We start from the raw sequence: 12,236 nt of genomic DNA, 5'->3' as shown, positions 1-12,236 counted from the left end.
AATAATAACGGGTTAATAATCAATTAATTTTACGTTCAATGCACCCTTGGTGCATCAGTGTTGGACTGAAGACTTCAGGCGCCTCGGAAATTCCATCTTTTGGCGCAATGCCAGCAAATGCAACTGAGTTTTTTCACCCATTCATAAAGTCTCGTTGCTATATTTGGGTCAGAAAATCATCGCGTGTAATTGACATTACATCGCGATGGGGTATGACTTTAACACCTTTGCCAGATGATTTCGTAAGGTCGCGTGTTAAGTCAAACAGCAAATATCGTGATTCGGGGCCGCGACACGCGAGCTGAAAGTCCATTATGGATATCATCAGGGGGAAAGTCACCTCTATTCCGCAGTTTAATTAATATAAGCATTTAATTATGTAAATTGTAAGTCCCTGCACGAAGGGAAATATTTAATAAAAAATACAGAAGATTTTTTGTTCAACTATTGCTCTTCCTATTCCCATAAAAATAATCGAAAAATCATCCCCCATTGTCACACGATGTGTACGTGCATTTTAAAAAATACGAGACATAGCCGCGCGCCACCGCGCGCGATTTGGTTAATCTTAATTGTTGTGATATTTTTTATTTAAGTCACATTTGCGGTGAGCGCACCTTATTTTAACTACTGTATGAGTAGAGCAGTTGAATTATATGGATATAAAAAGTCAATGTAATATTTAAATTCAAAATAATTATACCAAAATGATCCTGAAGTAATCGCGTATGACGTTGAACACGTCATCATTTCGTAAACATGGATCTTTAAAAATTGCTGATATATTCACAGCTGATCTATTTCCCACTTGTAGGCAACATGCAAAATTTTAAATGTCTTGAAGCTGTAAGACGACTTGGAAAATACAGGAGTTTCGATAAGATATAGATATTTACATTTGATGAGTAACTTGTTTCATTTCCATTTTCTAACTAAGTTTTTATTTTCTACTAATTAACTCATCCTTTGACTTGATTTACTTGATACTTGTGTACTTGTGAAATTCAAATTTTGCCGCTGTGAATGTATCTACCAATTACGAATAAGTGTTACGGAATTTCGATATGTTCGATTCGATTCGAGATTTGAGGTGTATGTCCTTTTTACAAAAGGATATTAGTATGTATAAATAATTTTTCTTCGATCTGACCTCACGTGGCCCGCGAAAGGTCTCATTCTTCGAAATATTCTTGCAGTGCAGTCAATGAACACCGAGAAGATGAATAAACATCTCGGGAATTTCTTGAATCCACAAAGAAGAGAAGATATCGGTCATAATTTATGAGCAAGTGATATCACCGAATAAAATCAACAATTATCACCTTGAGTGTAAATTCACAAGATAATTTTGTGGGAAATTGTGTATATTAATACCCGAGCAATGCCACTTGCATAAACAAGAGTTTGCGAACGGTGTGAAACTGTTTGACATTTAGACACTTCTGATATTCAGTTGTTGGAGAATACGAAACTATCGATTGTGGTAATTTTGCTAGTAATACTCTCGATGAACTATCGCACATTTTCCCTGAAATCTGCTATAAACTTTACAAACCTATTAGAATTTTCCAAATTTTTATCATTAAAAATTCATTTTCAAAATCAATGAGAACTATTAATTGTCAATATTTTCATATCGATAAGTGTATCGATTATTTTGGAATTTTTTCTATTAGAGTGAAGATATATCTGACATAATTTATGAAATAAACGTCATTAAGAAAAAAAATCGGAAATTATCACCTCGAGTGTAAAGTCCTGGGGTAATATTGAGGGAACATAACTATATTAATATCAGCAAATTGCCAGTTGCATAAATGAGCAGTTGGCAGGGCGTGAAAATATTTGACATTTCGACACTTCTAATATTCAGCTGTTGAGCACTCCACACCGAATGATCGATTACCGTAATTGCACTGGCAATGCCCTACGGTACATTGCAAATTAGTTGTACCATGAATAATTTCATCGTTTGTATCTCGTTAATAAACAGGTGCAATAGGCAAACCTTCATCTCAACTTAGCTTTCTGTATCACTGACCAGACGCTTCTGTCAATCAATCCCAATTACAACATAGTATTCATGAACGGTGCCTTCTTCTACTCAATTCGCTTTATTCAAAATCGAGATAGTTTTCAATTTGAGGGAATTTACACGCCAAAATTTCATTATAAATAGAACTCCACTTATGCTTATTAGTCGAAAAGTTGATGCTTCATTTAGCGGGAGCTTATCCATATGGGATGAAGGGATGGAGGAAGGGCTGAGATAATTTCCCCGCCGTTTGAGAAGAATTATAGTGCAATTTTTAGAAAAATATCTAAACTAAAAAATTCAAATCTTTGTGGAAACCTAAATTTTTATTTAATCGATCAGAGGAAAATTGTAGCTGCAAAACAACGAAACGATGGGCAAAGAGAATTATAAAAATCCGCAAAATTCATGAAATTGCACCCGGAGCACATACCCTGAAGAGATTTTTCATCTGAAGAACGGCGAGGTAAGTGAGAGACAGAGGTAGACGTGTGCCTAGCTTATCTGACGCTTGGAATTCGCTAATTGTCGGCGGCTATATTTGAAACTCCCGCCTCCTTGGCGTGTTTTCGTGCACAGGCCGTCTCGGTTAACACATGCACACATTGCAAAAACGGAAAGGCACCAAACGTTACTTCCTAAAGTAAATGCATGCACACTGTAAAATGCAGCTTTCTATCTCGTCCCGGGTGGTATATCGTGTCTGTGCCGCATGCGGTAAAACAGTGAATGGCCCGTCCCTTTGTGAATAGTTTGCGATGATCGCGTGACGATTCGTAGAGCAAGATTAAAAATTGAAATGGTAGTGCTAATTTGTAAATGTTTTCCGTGTTCCAATTTAATACGGTTGTACTCTATCCCCTCATCTGGAATTTATCGACAAGTGACAAACGAGATTTTCAAAATATTTTGGACACGTGAAAATATTTTTGGAATAAACATTCAAGGATTTAACAGAAATCCAGTCTGTTTGCGGTTAATAAATTTACAATTCCATTCAGTCTCTAATAAAATCCATTAAACCATCAATTTCAATCAAATTATTATATTGAATTTAAATTAGAAAAATGCAAAGCTAATTTATAAATTATGTAACAAAAATTGCGCAAGTTCTAAGCCTTGGCCCCCTATCACGCTAAATGTCATTCCTCTAGAAATTAAACTATCCATCAAATTTCAAATCTTCATTGACAGTTAACATTCACAAAAAATAAAATTAGAAAAATGAAAAGTTGGTGATTATATTCTTGGCGCGCTGAAACTCATTTCCGGCGATTATATCATGTTTCATCGGTGACTCTCACTTTGTCAATTTCGCATGCAACTCTTACTGAGACGTTTTATAATCCACACCCCCCTCCCCCCCCCCCTCCTAAATTCTCTCATCGTAATTTTTTAACCTGAAATTCCAGTGAAAATATGGCACAGTAAAAAAACTCAGTGAAATACCTGAAATTCTCTTCGACAATTTGTAGTGTACATAAAGATGATCACGTGGTGGAGTGGAATTCCCCCGTAAATTCATCATACATACGTAAAAAGTATCACTAAACCAGACGTTAATGGAAAAAAAAATAATAATTATGAGGCTTAATTATCGACAATGTATGTACTTGAGTGTGACAGAAAACGGCCTTCCCTCCAGCCTCTATTAACTGTTTGGTAGTTTGTAACTCTCCGGTGTGCCACGATTGGTAACGGTAATTTGCGAAACACCGGGATAATTGGATTGCGTAAGAAGATCATAATCTCAGCCAGCATTAAATGGTGAAATACTAAGTTTTGTATGTGTCGCAGTAGAGAAGATTGCTACTATACCGAAGGCGCATGCAACATGTCGTGGGATATTATTAATATGAGTGGCTTGCCTTGACTGGCCGTATCGATTGCTAGTGATAATTCATAAACACCCATACAAATGGCCCACTAACATCGAGATCAAAATCAAGAAACGAAAATTTAAATTGAGATAGACTCACTATTGATTGTTCTGTTCATCTGCCACTACCATTTGACAATAACCGAATAAGGACGCGAGATGATACGATACGGTATTGTCTGACAAGCGCACAATACGAATTAAAAGGGAGAGATAATGGTGAAGAAATATAACAAAAAAAAAAAAAGTTCATCCAACGACACTGAATGCTCGCCCACACACCTTGCACTTTGCGTCTTACAATACATTGATATCTAAAAGCGAGGTCGCGATCTGCATTTCATTTTAAACGATTCCTTTGTGTCTTTTTTTACGCAATCTAAATCGAGCAATTATGTCATTCATTTATTCTGGACTAGAATTAATGCCACAGTGGAGAAGATAATGGAGATAGGACAAGTGTCGGTTCCTGTGTTGAGGTGTCACGAAAAATGTGCTGATACACGCGGAATTTGCATGACCGGAAAAAGGAAGAGAAGTGTGAGGTAACACGTTGAGAAAAAAAAAATGATGTTTGAAGGCCGGAAAAGAAACCAAGTTATTTGAAATGTAAGAATTATTCGAGAAATTTGGGTCGTCATGCGGTGGAATTTGCAATACTGCCAATCTGTCTTCCACCTGACCAAGAAAGAGTTACAGTAGGACGTCGTCGGGGCGTCGCGGCGCCAGTCTTGTGGTATTTCGTAGCTCGATGTACTTAACACTGTCCTCATTAAATCCCACACAACATTGCAAATAAAACGAATACATATAATGTTCCCTAGAGAAATGATTTTCTAAATGTGTGACATTGTCCATTTGTTATTACGCGTGATATTGAATTACAAATGGTGTATATGTGGCTAAACTCACCTTGATGTCAAGATGTGCCACGTTGAAGGAGTGAAGAAATGCGATACCATCCAGGATCTGTCGGAGAAGCCTGACAACTTGATGCTCCTCTGGCACTTCGTCTCTGTCAAGTACCATCTGCAGTTCACCACCTGGGGCACTGTAAAATTCAATTGCATAATGTACTCACTGATAGGCGAAAGGAAAACGAATCTTCCACTGATTGACTTTTAATTGTTCACCGATTATCTGTTTCAATTACGTAACGATAATTAAATACTTACAGCTCTAAGACCAACACCATCTCGGTATTTGTTTCAAAGACTTGATGTAGTGAAACAAGTTGGGGACAATGTGCTGCGGCATCCAGTACCGCAACTTCATGAAGTGCTTCAGCTTTCAGCTCCTGTGCACGTCGTCTCTTCCTCAGGAACTTGGCTGCCCACTGTCTACCACTTGATCTCTCTCTGCATCTCCTGACTGTAGCATACTTTCCTCTGTAAGATAAACAAGAAAATCTCCAAGTTAATACATCATCATTTCAAGAGTGGTAAACGAGCTATCGTTACAAGCACATCGATCACAGGGAATTATCCTAAGTAACGTATTAAAAGTACACGAGAGAGAACAGGGGTAAAAAAAATTTTTTATGAGGTAAAAGAAATCACATGGAAATTAAGTCTGATAGAGATAAATTCTTATCATCTGGGAGGATCTGTCAGAGTGATAAGAGAGCTGGTACACAATAAAGTGTGACAGACGCTATGAATTCCGATGAGGGATAAACATCGCATATATGAGGGGAGAGAATAGTCACTCGGGACATCATCTAATCGTCCACTAAAACACGCGTTCGAGAGGTCAATTAACTCTATCAACTGCTTTCAATACTTCATATGCCCCACAGTTGATCGCTAAATCGTACAGTCCCTGTACATCAGTATGATGAGAAATGATCATCTTCGTATTTTCTTACTGTGGTACCACAAAGGTCAATCGATACGCGATATTAACAGGGTCATCGCCGGCCACTAAAGCCAGATTAATATCAACAAGACCTCGTGGTCATACCCAATATAACCATCGTTCTTTATATAGGCTGTGGGCATCATTCAACGTTGATACACCTACTGCACTCTGGGATCAACGATGCGGATGGGAAGTTTACCGGGTGCACCTTCCAACGCTTTGAGAAATCGCGTCGTGGCCTGCTGCCTCGGATTTCACCACGGAAATGCAAACCTACGCTTATGACTATCCACCACTCTGCACGAGTTCGTGAATTCCGTGTTAGTAGTTTTATAAATTCAAATACCGAGTGGTGTAAATTCACTATTTTTTGAAATTCCCAATTTTTTTTTCTTTTTCCAGTGAATCGGAAGACTCATTGTTGGATATGGAATATCGATCTGATACTGAGGACGTGAGATCCTGAGAAAGAAAGAGTCATGATGTGTTTAACATTATTCAGAATAATTGACTGTATTATCCTGAAAATTATAAAAAAGAAAAGATAAAGGAATGAAATTTAAATGGTTAAAAAAAACAGCAAGTGACTTTTCTTCTTGACTCAGTGGCTACCGGTTAGGTGGGGTTCCTTGAACCAGAGTGAAAAGATTCTGCCGACTTGGACAGTAGCATCAACACAAGTCTAGAAAACGTGACCGTCCATGAGAGGCTCTTTGCGAAGGACGAATGGTAGTAATGGATGTCGTAATTTTATGGAAGCCTTCACTTCTACCCCAGGAGTTAGTGATCATCAGTTTGCTGGTGTTCCTAGTATGTACAGTCATACTCCGAGGAAGCAATGAGTGAGGAAAAGATGAGGTTAAGGTAGGATGTAGAGGGAGAGACTGTAAAAATTCCTTTGCTCTGGTTATCCTGCTTCCGCGCCAACATTCAAGCCTACAGTTGGTTAATGACATGTTTTCTCCTACCCTCACCATCACCATTGCCATACAGTCCAGTCGGTGGTCAAAGTGTCCATGATGTTTTTGGTGAATCCAATGAACAGTTTAATGTTCTATGATTATTGTTTGTTATTAGAATGCTCTAGTCATCATGTCAAATGATGGCTTTGTCCTCTAAATGCTTCAGGTAGCTCGAGATAAGGTTGTTAGCCGTAAGAATCGATCAAGCATGAAGAGAAATACTAGGTAACTTCGAGACCTTTGAAAATAGAATGGTAAAAGATGGAAAGAAAAAAAATATACAACTGTAGAATCATCTTCTGAGAAGGTGTAGGCAAGTTGAAATTGTACTATTGGTGCACGGTGTGCGGCATCGTAATTTTACGCACCAGGAGACCCAACTTGGCTGTTGTTTCAGCAACAGTTGTCGGTCGATCTTCGGTTGTACACTGTAAGCCACCAACTGATGAGATAAAGACAACAACTTTACAGCGTCAGCCTTTGTTCTTTCTACCTCACGGGTCATCCAGCAATGAGAAAAAGAGAATGGTAAATTCGTTTGACTTGAACAATCATTTTGAAGAGCAAAAATAACCTTTTTAAATTGATAAAAAAAAAAAAACATGATAATAATACCGGATCTTCGGGTCCTCCTGGTTTCATTCGTTGCAATGACCACGACCTACATTCTTCGAATGGGATGGTAATTTTGTAATGACGCACAACCAAATGAAAATAATATGATGCGCGATGTACACCAACAGAGTATTACTTCTGACGAAAAATTTTCTCAGTTATAAACTGGAGCAGCTTTTGTTATATTACATGGATTTTCCCAACGGTATGGGGAATCACTCGTTTTGTATTCAGTTGGATAACAATACTTGTACGATTGTATTTTCTTAGGAGATATAAATAAACTAGGAATTTCTTATGTGAACTCCATCATGAGGAAGCAAACTCGTGAGGTGGGCAAGTGTTACCAACGATAGTGACCTCCTACAGTATCCAGTGACTCAGGAAGTACAAACAGAACGAAAAAGGCGTCAATGTACTCCTGAGAATGTATAATTTGAAAAAAAAATATATATATTCAGGAAGATGTGAGAGAATAAATGGTTTTGTAATGTTGAGAAATACATTTTTAATTTTTAAATTCAACATATACTGTGGTAGCTTCTAGAGTTACGATTAGATACAAAAGCAGTGGAAAGGGTGTACCACACTAGGCACTTTGTACATCATAAATACATCACAACATTCAAAAGATTTCCGAGTCTTCCGGGTATATCTCAACGGGCCGTCCTGATCGCTTGCTTTTATGATGCATATAATACAGTATAAGAATCTGCTGCTGTAGAAAGCCAACACTTTCACCTGACGCCTCTCCTGCGGGATGTATTCAAGAAAGGTGTATAACAGTACACCATCATGTATATTTTCATGGTATTTTATACAACATGTGATACTCCCTTTTTCCACAGGTGTTGGTCTACGATAACCAATTGCCTTCCCTACACAATCTCAAAACACAAATCTTAATCGTTCATCTTTCTGGGAACGTCTTTCACTTGCCCACCAAAGGCGGTAAGGCAGTGAACCAGTGTCGTTCCGACAATAAACATCAATCGATCCTGTGATCTCTCGGATCTTGTCTCAGAATGCAACAGAACAGACCAAGAAAAATCACTGATTTCAGGTCATGATCTTGTGCTTATCACAGGCGTCATCGTATTTCCCATGTGATTAATACATATTATGTTAGACTATGATTCTTCCATCAAGTTTATATTTCCATGGGAATTCTACGACGCGAATAACACTGGGTACCATCCCAGCATTATTTTTTGGTCCATCACATCCACTGCCACCACTGTAGATTAATTTAATTCACCATTCAAATCATTGAAATAGATAACGTGTTTGAGTTTAAATGAGACAAGTTGTGTCTCCCCAGTGGTATTTTCTCACGAAGTGTACCAAAGGGGAGAACTTTTCAGCCCTCGTACATCTCCACTATCCACCGAATGGACATTGATATCTAGTCTTCCACCACGTGCTATATCATGGTTAACATTCAAGGGAAGGACCCATGATCAACCTTCCGGTTCGTCGAACAGCAAAGACCATTAAAACTAGCTCTTGTCCAATGGCCATTGGATCAATGACCCCATTGCTCTTTGCTACATGCCGACTAGGCACCAGGAAATTGTCTCTCGTGCTTAAACGCACTGGCGATCGTGCCTTGTAATTCTTTTCTTCTTTCTTTTAAGGTCAAACTTTAACATTCCGTAATGTTCAGTTAGCGTTGACATTCACGAATTAACCACGGAAACATCTACACCTTGGGTGGCTCTTTGTTCTTCGTGACTTTAATGTCAGAAAAGAAGGTACCATCAAGAATGACCTGTTCTATCTGTTGGTCATCAACTTGACTTGTCTCACCGCACGCACCTTGCTCGAGTTAATGCGACAAATGTAACTGTTTTGTCATTAGAAAATCCTCATTTTAAAACACCCATCAGTCTGTTTATACATGAGAATGAGGGTTCGTTAAACCCGGAAAACCGCCGTTGGACATGAGCTAATCAAATTGTTGAAATTAATTTCTCTGTCTATTGTACGTGTACTTTTGTAAATTTTCAATTGCCATTTGAGTATTGATGTGGTCTGAATAGGAGGGAAACACTGGAATTTCGTAACAGTTTTGCAAAAAAAAAAGAACTATCGCAGTGAGTTCGGTATTTCACTGAGATATTGTGCAATGAATTAGCATTAGGTATTTGCAGGGCGTTCCGAATGGATACAGAAAGCCGAAAAAGGCGATGGGGGAAAAGAGAAAAGCCTCCGCCATTGGGGTAGACAGATAAATACCCCCGTCTACGTTAATTCTCTTAATTGCCAATGGAAGGCGCTCGCATAATTAATGACCCCGGACCGAAACAGCATACTATGTTGGCCAGTTTGAATTTCCGCGTTGCATACATCGAGCTTAAAACCCCTCCTCCTTGTAATGAGATAATTAGAAGCCCGTTAGCGGTATGGACCAATCTACCGTGTGCACGAGAGTGACTATACCACAAAATGGGTTGGCTTGTACAGCATGGAAACAAATCTTAAGGGAATGACAAGCGGAAGAAATTCGCTCGCAAGTGGTTAAGTTGAAAAAAAAAAAACTTTCGCAAAAACCACAGGGAGACACGCGAAGTAATGAAGAAAAATTGTTATTAATTCGTCGTTAAATAGACGATAGGTGGAGTCTGCAGAGAAATTTTAACGCAATGCAGAGAACCAAAGTCTTTAATTTTCAGCAACAAACGGAATTGCGTTACTGAAATTTGGTGATAGATTTCCATGAAAATGTGACGTGGACCTTTGATAATTGAATGGAATATCTGAGAAGTGATGACACATTCTCAATGAATGATTATGAATATCTGACAATCATAAGTTCATTTCTGTGTAATTGACCCATAAATTTTTTCATGTCAAACACTGGAGGAGAACCCCACCCATCTCATCAATAATTGTGCGTACAAATAATGGAATGAAATTTTCCCATTCACATAATGAAAATCTCCAACGGTTATTCCACCTCTACATCCGTATACACTGGCATTTATCGTGTACCAGACACGTCCTTGAACTCTAATGTGTCTCCTCGCACATATTTTTCCTTTGTTCAATGGTGCACTTTTGTCCTGGGCTTGGACTTATGGCTCTTCGAGTCTGGAGGCACGTACCAACGGATGTACCATTGGATGGGCGACATTGTTGGAAGAATTGGCTTTGAACCACGCCCGCTTGAGGATCAAGGAGACATTCTTGAAGATGTTATACCCCGTGGTGAAGAATTTGGAAAAACTTGACACTGGGGAAAGTGAAGATATTTAGTTTTTTTTTCTTTTTTTTTTTTTTCGAAAGAAACACCCACTTGAGATTTCTCCTGCAGACATTGACAAAGTATTCGAGGAATTCGATATTTTCTCATGGAATATTGTTAACTCAACGAATGGTAATTCTACCGTTGAACTCCTTCAACTATCAATCAAAAAGCAGTGAAAAATCCTTGTCTTCATTTATTAATCATCGCAACATAGTTTGAGTTCAACAAACCCAACTGCATTACTGTATTCATGACATGTATGACGCAATTCTATCTATCCGTGACCCAGTGTCGTCACGATATGCAGTTGAATGATTGAGAGTACACAGAACGCGGATAAATAAAACGGTTAATGTTAAAAAAAAAAACGTCATGGCATTATGACGAGTGGACATTATGACACATACGGCCACTCGTGCAAGACGTACTCTTAACATCCTTCCGTGAGATTATATGGCACTCTCTGCATGACACATATTGACTATGAAGACATGTGTAGAGCCTTTCTAATCGAGTCCAGTGAGTCAAATGTTTATTTGAAAATTCATGATCCTTGGAGAGTTGTTGAGATGTCGGAAAAACTTTGGAAACTTTGGTGTGAGGAGGGTCGGTAATATTGAGGTTAAATTACATGCTCTGGAGAGAAAGGTGTTGAGACAGGTCAGGGTAATAATTAATTATGGATCGTTTGAGAGATCTCCATCGATTCCAATGATCATTATCATTGGAGATTTGAAAAATGAAAAGGTAGAAAATTACGATCGTGAGGTTTTTTTTTTCGTAGAACGCGTTGTCTGTAGTTTCTCGAAACGTTTTGCATTCATATGGAGTTAATTGTTGGATTGTGATAGCATCAGATTTCTTAGAATAATGATGGAATCATTCTCTTTCCCACATAACTCAGGTCATTAAAAAGGTTCTGAAATTGACATTAGGTGGCACGTTTTGGGGAAAAGATGTGGTTGAGATAGTGAAAAAATTTTAATTATCAGTGGAGTTCTGAGGGAAATAATTCAACACTCGGGAAATGTAAATAGGGAGATTTATTTCATATAACGTTTAATATCTATAGTTCTCAAAACATTTTTCATGCATATGGAGCTAGTTTTTACGGTACGATCGTATTATCTTTCTTAGAAGACTGACCTCATCATTCTTTATTCTCCATGTAATATTTAATTAAGTAAAACAATGATAAAATTGAAGAGAAGACGTTTTATTAAGAAAGTGCAATTAATCGTAGTGATTATTATGATCCAAGATTTGATGGAAGAACATCCTAAAAACCGGAAATTCTCATCGTGAGATTCATTTAATAAATGACACGATACTTAATTGCGGTTCCTCAAAACATTTTGTATACGTGTGGAGTTAATTATTTCATTACGATAACATAAGTTCCTCAGAATAATGACTTCATCCCTCGTTTTTCACGTAACCCTCAATTAACTAGGACAATTCTTCTAACGACATTTGCAAATTCCAGTAAATTTTCTAATGCCAGCAAATAATTATGGAACGATTCCGACTACTGCTATCGGCGATGCAATCGTTTTTCCGTCGATGTCATCAGTTATGTTTCATAGAACCCGCGATATCCGAAGGATTCTCGAAACGAGACTAGGTTGTATGTTT

At 38.1% G+C, this 12,236-nt stretch overlaps 1 protein-coding gene and 1 long non-coding RNA gene across 2 annotated transcripts in view; one reads left to right on the top strand and one right to left on the bottom strand.

The window, feature by feature from the left end:
* The window catches only part of LOC135161574 (serine/threonine-protein kinase 17B-like), a 72,667-nt gene that overhangs the window by 17,974 nt on the left and 42,457 nt on the right, over nt 1–12,236 (bottom strand). Inside the window, exons 2-3 of the mRNA XM_064119270.1 lie at nt 5,090–5,302; nt 4,827–4,965 (exon numbers count right to left, since the gene is read on the bottom strand). Of these exons, the coding sequence (XP_063975340.1) occupies nt 4,827–4,965; nt 5,090–5,302 (352 nt within the window). The remainder of the gene's footprint in view (nt 1–4,826; nt 4,966–5,089; nt 5,303–12,236) is intronic.
* LOC135161584 (uncharacterized) lies at nt 1,419–6,353 on the top strand. Its single transcript, XR_010298830.1, has 3 exons — nt 1,419–1,483; nt 5,904–6,094; nt 6,177–6,353. It is a non-coding gene; the product is annotated as an uncharacterized LOC135161584 (long non-coding RNA).

The sequence above is a fragment of the Diachasmimorpha longicaudata genome, chromosome 4 (genome assembly GCF_034640455.1).
Source record: "Diachasmimorpha longicaudata isolate KC_UGA_2023 chromosome 4, iyDiaLong2, whole genome shotgun sequence".
NCBI lineage: Eukaryota > Metazoa > Arthropoda > Insecta > Hymenoptera > Braconidae > Diachasmimorpha > Diachasmimorpha longicaudata.
Note: the sequence above shows the minus strand (reverse complement) of the source record. Positions and strands in the feature narration are given on the sequence as shown.